The 12,783-nt window shown below is 46.6% G+C and overlaps 1 protein-coding gene across 3 annotated transcripts in view; it reads left to right on the forward strand.

The window, feature by feature from the left end:
* AFF2 (ALF transcription elongation factor 2) overlaps positions 1-12,783 on the forward strand; it is a 453,393-nt gene that overhangs the window by 419,720 nt on the left and 20,890 nt on the right. For all 3 annotated transcript variants that reach the window (XM_064574649.1, XM_064574647.1, XM_064574648.1), the window contains 4 exons: positions 899-1,020; positions 4,833-5,055; positions 9,783-10,072; positions 10,614-10,677. In XM_064574649.1, coding sequence (XP_064430719.1) covers positions 899-1,020; positions 4,833-5,055; positions 9,783-10,072; positions 10,614-10,677 — 699 coding nt within the window. The remainder of the gene's footprint in view (positions 1-898; positions 1,021-4,832; positions 5,056-9,782; positions 10,073-10,613; positions 10,678-12,783) is intronic.

A 12,783-nucleotide genomic window follows, 5' to 3' on the forward strand; every position in this document is an offset into this window, starting at 1 on the left:
TCCCCGCACCCCAGTTATATTTTGATGCTCCTGGCTCCTAGCAGACACACAGTCTGCCCAGCCTGGTGGGTCCCCTGAGCTGTGTGGTTGGCCCAACTGGTGGAAACCTCACCTGCAAGAGGTTAGGGCTAAATTCCAGGGCTACAAACTATCACCAGGGACGCCTGGCTGGCTCAGTCAGTAGAGCATGCAACACTTAGTCTCGGCGTCATGAGTTCGAGCTCCATGTGGGGTGTATTGATTACTTAAAAAAAAAAAAAAAAAAAAAAAAAACCAGAAAACTATCGTCAGAAGGGGAAACCCAGAATGGCCTCTTCCATTTCAAATACATTAGGCTCACTCTGTTGTATCTCCAGATCTCAGGGCAGGTTTTTTGAGTAACATCATCTCATAGTGATATTTGAGTAATGGTACTTTTAATGGCTGCCATAGGAAGTCTGGGGCTCTTGCCCTCTTACTGCTTCCCCGCTCTTCAAGATGACAGCGGTGCAACCAGGGGCATGTCTTACACATGGTTTATTGCCTGGCATGTTGGTTGTGTAAGTGACCTTTATATGTAACCCACGATCCCCGTGCTGTTTGCAGTGTTAGTTTCTCCGCTACTCATCTGTGGGGACATTGTTGATGGAAGAAGGGTCTGAAAATGATAGGTTCTCTTTACTTTTGGTAGGAGATTCCTGTGCCACCCAATCTTTAATCAGAGGTTCACAGCGCAGCTCAACTCGCTCAAATGCAAGCTTCTTGGCTGATTGCTTTTCTGTCAGAGCAAAGGTGTGCATTTAACTCCCCTGGCTAATCTAGAAGTTAAAATAGAAGCAAACTGTCTACCTTGCTCGTGGTTTTTCAATGTCTGCGTGTGCCATGTATTTCAAGCTCTGTATTTTTCTTCCCGTTAAAGCCAACAGAGATCGCAGAGAAAATCCCTGAGAAGAAGCAACGCCTGGAGGAGGCCACCACTATTTGCCTGCTGCCCCCCTGCATCTCACCAGCCCCACCCCACAAGCCTCCCCACGCTAGAGAGTGAGTTTGCCCTGTCCTTTGTATGACACTTCGATTTTTTGGACCCCCCCCCCCGCCCAGAAATCTCAAAGGAAGTCTTTTGTGGGCGGTGGGGGGGGGGGGGGGGTCCTGTTTCAGAGGAATGGAAGGTCAGGAAACAGAAGTTGCTCAGCCAGTCCTGACAGCTGGTCTAACAAGGGTGGGATAAAGGCCGGAATGCAGGCTGCCAGATTTTGCATGACTCCATGAGCTTTATAGCAATCTTTCTTTACTCCACCTCACGTGGAGGACCAAACTCGGCCAAAGTGACCTTTTAGCACCAAGGGAAGAGTAAAAGGAGTGAAGGAATTAAAATGGGACAGCACCCAGATCACCTGCTTCTGGGCAACTTCCAGTTTCGATGGTGATGAAAGCAGGCTTTGCACGATGACCCAGCTGCTGCTTCCTCTTTGGTGCCATTCCGTAACCTGAATACAGAGCCTGAGGACTAGTAGGTCCATCCTGACCTCCTGAGAAGCCAGGGGAGTGACATGTTTGAGGAGGCCGGAGAGAGGGGACATCTGGGAGCTGCCCTCCCCCGGGGCCGTTGTGTGTCAGGGAAAGCTGGCTGGGGACCCATCTGTTAGTTCCAACCAGCTGGCACCTCTTTGCGTAAAGTGCCAGAGTCAGGCGGGAGACCTCCTCACTCAGATGGCCCCAGCCTTCCCTGGAGAAGTCCTGGGCTCTGTTGCTACCAAGGGTTGTGACCAAGTTCTTGCATCTTAGAAATACCACTTAACTAACGGTCACGTCAGCTACTGGAACCATTCTGTCTGGATAATTATTGCCATAAATTCATTCAACATTAGAGATTCCTTCCATCAAAGACCAGTTTGGGAGCCTATTAGCGGCCCAGAGCAGAGAGGCAATCTGGCTAAATGCTGCTAACAATTGACTTCACAGATGACTGTTTCACATCAGTGATACAGTATCAATCTGCCACAGATAAGATGTCGGAAATAAGTTTTCAGCTTACAGTTGTTGAGGTCCTTATTGTTTTGAGATGAAAGGTAGGAAAAGACCAATTACCACTATATCCACTTGGTATAATAAGGAGATTGGGGCCCCGAGCTGCCCTTCTCCCTGAGGATCCGTGGCTCTTTATACGGTGCGTCTGGTATAACTTCGCTCTGAAACATCCCTTGGCATACTTGGAGTTCTCAGGACTAGCGACCCTTCCAATGGGGCAAGCTGACCTCTTTACCCCTGAGTGAGCCAGGCCTGTGGGGAAGCATGCTCCTTCCCCCGGTGATCAAGCATGATCCTCCCACGGCCCTCCTCCTTCCCTGGAGGACAGACTGAAATGGCGTGGCTGTGGTGGCCAGAGCTCCCCAGTTCCCAGGCTGTGACCTATTCAGGCCACCCGAAGGCACAAGGAAAGGGCAAGAGGCATTGCCGCAACCATCGGCCTCTGATGCTAGCCTCCCTAAGCAGCCCAGCGACCCGCCACTTCTCCCATCTCGTGGAAGAGACATGACCAGGTCTTAAATAAACGTCTGATAATTCGAGTTTGTTCTTCATAAAATGGTGTTGCTAACTCATGGTCTTTACAGTCTTTCTGCTTTTGTAGTCGTTAGGAACGCAGTGTTTACCTAGTAGCGTTTATCCTTCAGGAAGGGCCTGGAGCAGATTCTTAGGCTCATCAAACAAACCCAGGTCTGTGGAAAAGTCTCCGGAGCTGAGAGAGAAAGAGAGAGAAGGAAGGGAGGACTGGCCTCTCAGGGCTCTTCTCCTGGGAACCATCTTCTCAAGTTCTGTCTGCTCCTTTGTGCCTTGTTGACCCTCCAAACCAAATCCCTGGAAATTTGTATGAGACATTCACTTTTCTAAATGAATGTTCTAAACCCAGCAAAGAATGCCACGCCAGACTATGACTGCTGCAGTTCCCCGTCATCCAACAGGAGGGTCCCGCTGAGGACCACCCCTCCCCCCCCACACCTCCTTGGGAGCTTGAACCATCAGCAGGGCTTCTGATGCATTGGGTGGTGGTAGTGACACACTTCTTGTCTGCTGTCCCCCTCGGCCTACAAGAGGTGCCCAAAGTGGCAACACCTGTTCTCGTAATAAGCCATAACAGTGTTAGAGTGATCTCTAGAAAATGCTCCCTGGGTATCCTTCACCAAGGAAGTTATTAAAGGCCCCATGGTTCCAGCTCACTACCAAACAGATGGAAAGGGGCCCAGGTGACCAGTGCCCACTGCACAGAATGTGCTGGACTGCGTGCAGTGTTCTGTGTACAGTGGCAGATGGGAAGGCCAAGCACGACTGTCGTGGCCAATGGCAAATCAGATGCAGCTCAAGTAGCGGAGGAGTGGCTGTAGCTAATGAACCATTCACCTCCCATAAACGCCCCAGCAATGCTTGACATCCCTCTATACAAATTCCCAGAAGTCCGATGTCTCCGTAATGGTCATACTTAGTGGGGGCTGATGTTTGTGGAGCTTCCTCATGGGCATGAGTCTTAATCCAGATGTTCGCCATTCTTTAACTGAGTATCACAGTTATCTTAAAGTGGTTCTATGTATCAAAGCAATTTTTAAAATCCATTGGCAAATATTTTTTGATTAATCATAACTAAGGTAATGGCAGAAACAGTTACTGTTCTTAAATATTTCACTGCTTGACAAAACTTGACATAGAGCCACATTTATGAAAAGATAGAGAAGATGGCAAATACTATCACAGTTGGCAAATTTGGGCAACACAATGGAAGGGAACAAGGAGATTGCATTGACTTCTACCATCTCAGGAAATCAGACCACTTGAATGCTTGTTCATCTTTGATTTGTTGCCTTGAGAAATTGTAAATCTATATTGCTAGACACTGACTAAAATTGACCAAGAGGAAAACATAAATTCTTGTTGACTTAATTTGCTATTGAAAATTGTAGTCAATAATCATGGAAAGTAAATGGCTGCACAGTACAATATTAGTTGTCTAAGAAAAGATTAAAAATCAAGTAATCTTCATTGATTAGGCTAAGACAGTAACTAAAATGAAAATCCATGACCCAATTACCATGTTAAGCAGCTAGCATAAGGTTTTAGTTGTTCTGTTTTATCCGAAGTCTCTGTCTCTTTGATGGTGCCCATTTAATGGGCAGATAAATCAGTCTGAAAGCACGCGAGTACTTCTAGGACTACAGATGTCTTGTGGCAATATGACAAAATAGTTTTCAAATGGGTTCCCTAAAGAGGAGCACATCAGTACTCCAGTATAACAGCGTAAGGTCAGGGGCTTCTTATGCCTTGGCGTGGGCCTAGAACATGTTGGACGTATGGCTCGCGATGTGTCACAAAAGTATTTAGTGTGTTATTGATAGCTAAGTAATGTACAAGCATACTATTTCTTAAGAAAATATCCCTCTGCTAATTGTTTATTGTACCATTTATTGTGTGATTATTCAGTTAAGTCCTAGGGCAAAATAAGTAAGAACCATCCTAAAAAATGACGGGATTAAAGTCTGCATTGGATTTTCCATAAAAATCTAATTAAGAGGAATCTCGAAAGGTTGCAAATATCACACTGTAGCACCCTCCATTAGACAGTTACATTTACCATTGAGTTCTGCTTCAAAGACATGTGTTTATTCTTAGATACATATATTTGCATTTATTTATAGCTCTATCTCTCTATAGATATCTATGTCTACATGCATTTTTATATATACTCTTTACCATAGCTAGAGGGCCATCAACTAAAATAGTACTTAAGTTGAAAGTACCCACATCATGAGAAAAATCATGAGAGAGAGACAAAATTTTGTGACACCCTATGCTTTTTGTTTACACAGAAACAGTTCATCCAGGAGAGCAAATAGAAGGAAAGAAGAAAAGCTGTTCCCTCCTCCACTTTCCCCACTGCCGGAGGACCCTCCACGCCGCAGAAACATCAGTGGCAGCAGTGGCCCCTTTGGTCAAGACAAAAACATCCCTATGATCGGACAGATCGCCTCTACCAAACCCAAGAGGAGTGAAGGCAAATTCTGTGCTACTTTCAAAGGGATATCCGTAAATGTAAGCATCTCAGAAGAAATATTATAATCATCAGGTATAAACAGGTTGACTCAGCTTATCTGACCAGATGTGATTGCAGGGGGATGGGAGGAAGAAGCAGAGAGAACAGTGTACAGAAATATGCAAACTCTCCATTATTTCAAACCTCAGTTGTTCTAATGTAGGATGAATTTTTCATTCCAGTCGTACTTCTCCCAACAGATTATTATGCAGAGACTCGGGGCTTTGGACATCCTTTGGTCCAATACTTTCATATCTCGGCGGTGGGGACACACAAAATACTGATTGAGCACGTGGTGTAGGCACTGATCGTTTAGTGAATGAAAGAACCAATGGATGGGGTGGGATTGCTCAAAGTCACTGGACTGGAGCTGCAACTCCCAGTTGCATCTTCCCACCACCCAGCTTAGCAGGTGTGAATTGTGTTTAAAATAGTGACTCAAAAGGATGGAACTTAAAAGGTGAATCTGTTGCTAAAAATCATACAATTGTGGTTCTAAGCGCAACTAAAGGATCATTCAGCCCTTTGGATTTTCAGCACCGCTGCTCCATTAGCATAGAAAATTGAGACTTTGTATCACTTTTCACATCCACGCAGTCTTTCCATCTGTTTCAGGTATAGGTACCTGAAGCGCAGAAGCCACAAGCAAAGTGTCACCAGTGAATATTAATGACAAGTGCATCTGCTTTTCCATGTAAATGCATGTATATGCAGATGTAGCATCCGTATGCATCTAGTCTCCTTTAAGTGTAATATAAAAAAGCGAATACGAGAAAATCAATGAGCTTTCAAATATCTTGATGCCAACCTGGTGGACCCTGGACCAAACGTGCCCATTTACCACTCCATGAAAAGCCATGAGGCCTCTGAGCTTGAAGGACTCCAACGTAGAGTCCTCCATCATCTGAGATGACTGGCATGGCACGCGTATATCTAGGCAAATTTCAATGCTGGTATAGAGAAATTGTGCTACTTAAAATAGTCATTTTCCATATGAAATTGTGTGTGTGCGTGCGCACATGTGCCTACATAATATTTGCATTCACATTTAAAAATGCTGACCTTGTTAGAAATTAAACCATCTATTCTAAACAGTAATTATACTATCAATCGCATTTTTCATACTGAATGTAATTAATATGGTAAACGCCAACTGGTTCTCTTTTCTATTGCGAGCTTTGGGAGGGCATATGCCAGACCTAGGCAATTCTCTTTGTACAGTGCCTGGTATATTGTCCCAAAGAATTAGGTGCTTAATACAGTTGTGATCATGACAATGGTGATGCTTACAAGAATCTGCAAAGTCATTTCTACAAGAGCTAAAAGCTGCTAGGGAAACCTGATAATATGGTTCCATCTGCACCTAGAAATGGATTGCCCTCCTTAAGGAATTCACTGGAGTCTCCCATGGGAGGCTCCCATGACTGAGTACCCATTGCCCCTTCTTTTCATAAATGGCTTGAAAGCTGGAAGACGGGTACATTTTTGCCCTAGCCTGGGAGTTAAGAGGCTTGGTACATAGTGCTAAAACTGCAACAGGTTTTCTGTGGCCTTGGGCAAATTCCGAAACCACTCTTGAGTCCATAAAATGAGTGGATTTGACTGGATGAACTATAAGGCTTCCTCCAGCTCCCAAAGTGTTTTCAATATTGTGCTCTCAGAGTCTTCTGTATTCCACTTTTGCGTGAAGTCTTGTTTACTGATTCGATGGACAGCTGAGCACGGACGGAGGACATGTTTATATAACTTGCATGATCATGGCTGAATGCATCAGTGCCATGTGCGCAGTGGATGAGGTGCTTTGGGGTCCTTGTCACATATCTTGACCATAGGGACGAGTGGGACCGTCTTGGGCTGACTCCACTGTTTTGTCCGGGCCATCTGGCTTTGGCAGTAGAAACATGGAATTTTTGAAGGCTTCGATGTTTTTATGTGTTTGGGTTGAATAAAATCCATGATGATTTGTCAACCATTTTCTCCCTATCCATCATAACAATTGTTAGATGGATAGCCTCTCACCACATTTCTCTCAGTGAGCTCTTGATGGTAAGAAGTTTTGATAATCAGAAGATCCAGGATCAAGTGGAAAAGATAGACTTGCTTGGACATAAGAAATGTTCACATTTGACTTCTATTTTTAAACTGACCCTTTTGACTAAGGCAGGTAGGAGTGCATGCAGTCAACAAATTACTGGGAGCACGAGGCTGTGGGGTGGGGGGATGGGGTGGTGTAGCGATGTCAGAAATCAGAGATGGTGCCAGGGTTGAGAGCTCTCATTGTAAGGTAAGCAATGAGACATGTGCTCAAAGAACTACAATATAAAATGGCTGGTGGTTGGTGTCATAGAGAGGGATTGAGACAGACTTCAGATCTCTGAAGGGACCAAGGAGGATTAAAGTACTTCTGGCTGTGGACATACAAGGTGGTTTTCCTGGAGGAGAAGGCATTTGTTGAGCTGGGCCTTAGTAGGTGAGGACAGTTTAGAAATGAAGGGAGGTGGTTAAACAAAATGTGATCTGTCCATACAATGGAATATTCTTCAGCCTTGAAAGGGAAGGACATTCTGACATGTGCTACAACATGGGATGAACCTTGAGGACTTGATGCTGAGTGAAAGAAGCTAGTCGTATGTATTTTACCACAATTTTTTAAAAAGATTATTTATTTATTTATTTATTTGACAGAGAGAGAGACACAGCAAGAGAAGGAACACAAGCAGGGGGAGTGGGAGAGGGAGAAGCAGGCTTCCCGCCAAGCGGGGAGCCCGATGTAGGGCTCGATCCCAGGACCCTGGGATCATGACCTGAGCCGAAGGCAGACGCTTAACGACGGAGCCACCCAGGCACCCCCACAATTTTTTTCTTTTAATTAAAAAGTGGAGCAAATTATCGCAAGGTGAAAAAGGAAAAGTAATGAAGGGAAGGTTCTTTCAACTCTAAGACTCCACATGAACCAAAGCAAGAAAGTGAAGAAGACAGGATGTGTTCAGTCTGGGGGAAGGTCCGTGGGAATGAGTAGCAGGAGATCAAGTGGAAAGCTGAAGCCAGATCAGGGAGGACCTCACGGGCCAGCAAAGGAGCTCAGCCTTGAGTTTGCCTTTGGACGCAAGGCAGTAAAATGCATGGAGCTTTGTGTAAGAAGCTCTGGCAGGCCGGCAGCAGATTGAGAATGGATTGGAAAAGCTGGCTCCAAGGTCAGGGGTCCAGCCAGGAGGCTGATGGTCTAGGTCAGAAGCCACGAGGGCCCGCACTTGGAGGCTTCAGACAAGGAAGGCACAGCTTTGAGAAATGGTGGGGAGATGCAATGAATAGGACTTTGTAATGGATTGGATAAGGGTAATGGAGAGGAAGAAATTAAAGATGAAATAGGGCAGTGAAATTCACTTTATTTTGAAGCTCTTTTCAAAAGAGTTTTAGGATCATTATCATTTTTTTGAAATGAAGGAATTTGCAGCACTTCAATATATAGAGCTGATTAAAGCAGAGCAGCTCAGATGGAAGGCAAGGTGGGGAGTACACTGGTTCCAATGCTCCTAGCCCAGGGATGACCACAGTGCCCTTCCTGCCATGGAGAAATCCAGCCTTGGTGACAAGGGAAGACCATCCCGTCATTAACAGAAAGAGGGAACTGGTTTGGTTATCAATTTGGTTTCAGGGCAATTTGAGGGGCTAATGGGCCATCTTGGTGATAATGAGCCAGAGGTGATCACCGCACATCTGGAGCTTTAGAGAGAGGGTAAGATTGAGGTTTCCTTTTGGCAGTGATCCACATATTGTCAAATCTGCACCAACACATACGGGATTGGCAAATCCTGTCAAGGTCAGGAAAGAAGAGACCTGAGGAATGAACCTTGGTAGATACCAACCTTAGAGAGATACCAACTCAGACAAGCAGAAGGAGGAGGAGGTCCCATGGCAAGCATGGTCAGAGATAGAACAGTCAGGATCATGCCACCGTTGCCAGGTGGGGAGGGCCGAGTCTACCATGGTCTCATGACAGGTACTGTCACAGAAGTACAAATCTTGCCACCTAGTTTCTTCAGCTGGATTCCACTCTTTCCATGGCAGTGACAGTTGAGAGTGAAACCCAGAAATCTCTTGCCCATTTGGTTTTTGATCTGGTCAAAATGAGCTTTCACCATCCCAAGACTTCAAAATGAGGAGGCACTCGTGTGACGTTCACCTAGCCAGACATCAGTCAAGGCCTCAGTGAACAAAAGGGCAGCTTCAGCCTTGGTCCCAGGGTTTAAGGCCCGGTTTGCTGCACTGGATTATGGCATTTTGCAGAGTGACTGGAGTACCTTATTTACCCTCGTGAAAGTTTCTGGGCTGTTTCAGGGTCACCTCTCTTTCTTTCTCTCCATCCCCTACCCTCACACTTACCCTTGCTCTGTCTTCATTTTCCTTCCTCCTCTCTCGTTCTCTCCCTTCCCCCTCTCTCTTTCTCTCCCTCCCCCCTCTCCCCACCCACGTCTCCTACGAGATCTGCCAATGGCTGTCTTGATGGGATAATGGCTTATGTAATCACAGCACCTGACTACTTGGTGGTCGGTATCATCATAGAACAAAAGCTGGTGATCTACCAGGGTCACCTGTTTATTCTCAAGCAGTGTGCATTGTTTTCTTTCTCTTGCCTTGGTTCTTACTGTGCTTGACATTCAAAGTATATATGAAAAGACGTTCTAAGAGGCCGGACCTTATGGCAGCTATTTGTCCTTTTTCCCAGGATGGAGACACTCCAAAAAAGACACCCTCTGCCACCGTCACGGTTACCAACACAGCTATTGCCACTGTTACTGCTACTGCCATTGTCACTGCCACTGTCACGGCCACCGCGACCGCCACTGCCACAGCCACTACCACAACCACTACGACAACCATCTCCACCATCACCTCTACCATCACCACTGGCCTCATGGACAGCAGTCACCTGGAGATGGCGTCCTGGGCAGCCCTGCCCCTTCTGTCCAGCAGCACCACCAATGTCCGGAGACCCAAGCTCACTTTTGACGACTCGTATGTTGTCCCCAGATCATCACGGACACGGTGTGGGAGCGGTGCATGGGGGTGGGTGCAGGCAGGATGGCTTTCTTTTTTTTTACCCAAAGTAAAACCTCAGCGGCAGCCCCTCCTCCCCACACACCCCCTTGTCCCCACCGAGAAATGTCTTTGGCCCATTTTTATCATGGAGCTCTGGTACCATTTCCAAAGACAAGTGCTTAATTCTAGGTTGCTTTGGCTCCCTTTCTTATCCGTGTCCTCAGATTGAACAGTGTGCCAGAAGCAGCTAGGTTCGTTGGGGTCCACGGGATGTTTGGACAGTGGAAGGGCTGGGTTGGAGGGGACAGTTATTGATCCCAATGGGCCATTACGCACTTCACATTACACTTCGGGCTTATTGCAAGGTTGGCTCTTCTATGAACGATAGCATTCCCCACCTGCCCTTTCAAGGGCATTGCATTGGAATGGATTTATAGCAAAACCGTTTGTGGCTCTTCAGTCTTTCAGTGAAAAGATGAACCTTTGGTTGCTGAAAGAGCCTGTTTTATTTCTTTAGGGTTCACAATGCTGATTATTACATGCAAGAGGCTAAGAAGCTGAAGCACAAAGCTGATGCACTGGTAGGTTTTTCCCTCTCATGGCTTTCCTCCCATTAAGGTATCATGCTTTGAAGGGAAACAAAGAAGTCACTTTCCAAATGAGTCCAGCTTCCTCTTTGCTCCGCTATAGGCAGATTGGGGCTGGCTCATTCCTTACACCAGAATTCCCAAGTTCTTGGCAGCGTGTTGCCCTGCCCTTACTCATGTCCTCACTCTTCTTCCCCTTGCCCGAACTTCCCCTTGCCCGAACTTAAATGCCATATACTGTTGATGGCTTTCGAGTGAATTTGAGATGACTCTTGAAACTGCTCTGGAGAAAGTGGGAACTCCCATTGTTTCCAGTAAATCAGGACTGGTGTGGGCAGAGAGAAGGTTGTCGAGAGCTGGTCAGGTGGACTCAAAAAATGGCTTGGGGAAACTCAGGTGTGTAGAAAAAACGCAGCTCCGTGCTGCCTTGATTACATGTTTCTGAGTGAGGCCCACAGAGGAAGTTCTGTCATCCGGAGTTCCAAGGATGCACCGCCCCGCTGCCTCCAAGGGTCTTGGCCACCTAGACCAATGATGACCTCAGCATGTTGAGTTGTCCTGATTGCTCCTCCTAACGGGGGGGTCTCAACCACATGTCACAACTACTCGGGGAGCTTTAAAATGAACCCGATGCCTAAGCCTCACCCCAGACAGATGGAATCAGAATTTCTGAGACGGGGACCCAGGCATGGGTATTAATACTCTTCACTACCCCCAGAGACGGGCAGTGCCTCAATTCAGGGTCCTCACCTTTGACTGAACCCCAGCACATTTAGAGGTATCAGTTCAACTCCGTTACGTTAAAAAACAACAACAACGACCAATATCCTCCATCACGGTAGGGTGTCCCTCCGGGACTTAGCTGGCCCACGGTGTTGGACACTGGCAGGGCTGTGCTAGCGTACCTCGACAGCCCCTGCACTGTGACTTGTGACTTACGTCTGCATCTGCTGCTTCCCTACTTTCTGTCATTTTCCCACCGCGATCCACATTGCTCAGGTATCAGGTATTGTCTACGGCTAACCTTTCTGTGGTGGGAGCTGTCCTTTGGAAAGCTATTGTCCCCTGCTCCTGCAGACAAAAATGACAAGGCAGGCTGGGTGCCTGCTCTGCTGGAGACACTAGGGAGACTATGCCCATGACCATCGTATGGGCAGCCAGAGATTTGGAAGGCAGTGCTGCTGGCTTGAAGACCAGTGGTTTGCTCTGCACGTCCTCAACTCTGCAGCACCACAGAAGGGCTCTGGAGTTGACCCTTCAAAATCGGGGCAAGGGAGCGCACAAACGCTCCCTTGACAGGCTGGTCCATGGGCTCATGGAGTGGGGCACGCATGTGAGACCATGTAGGAGAGGTTCGGAAGAACTGAGAAAAATCAGAGCCACAGAGATACGTGCATAGGATTAAGACCCAGCATCACTCTCTACCTTCCAGGGTCGTGTTTATGTGTACCCCCCGCCAAATCACTTTTGGTCTAAGCCATTTAGAAAATGCATTTTCATTTGGGGATATTCCATCCCCCCCATGGGGGCAAAAACCAGTTTGGGGGGCTAAAGTAAAAAAGTCAGACATTGCAATGGTGCGTGACCTTCCAGGCCACAAGACATGAAGAGATGTTGAGTATGGTTTTGGTCTTTATATTTCAGTGGATGTGTGTGAAAAAAATCTCTCAAATAACTCCCACAGGGGCCCCGGGGGGAGGTGGTGATGATGGAAACAAAGGTTGAGAAACACTCATTTAGAGGCCAGAAGGCCCCCTGTAGTTCGAGCCCCTGGTTTTATGGATGGGAAAACGGAGGCCCGGGAGCAGGGTATGACCTGGAGAGGTTTGGTCTAGGAGATCTTTAAGAGGCCTTCCAGCTATGGGTTTGTGAATGCAAAATCACTTTGAAAAATCGGGATGTAAAGATTAATTTCCCCACAAGAGAGTCAGTCAGAGCCAGATTACCTAAGGAAATAATCGGGTGAGGCATGAGAAGAAGGAGATAGTTTGCATACGCACACCTAGGTTTTCATAAAATCGCTTTGAATTTGGTTCAGACCAATATTCTTCCACAACAGCTTACAGTAAGGAAACTGCAGAATTCCTGCAGTATATAAAA

Source organism: Mirounga angustirostris, unplaced genomic scaffold, assembly GCF_029215605.1.
Source record: "Mirounga angustirostris isolate CCGP_5_RB_7025 unplaced genomic scaffold, mMirAng1.0.hap1 SCAF_11, whole genome shotgun sequence".
Taxonomy (NCBI): Eukaryota; Metazoa; Chordata; class Mammalia; order Carnivora; family Phocidae; genus Mirounga; species Mirounga angustirostris.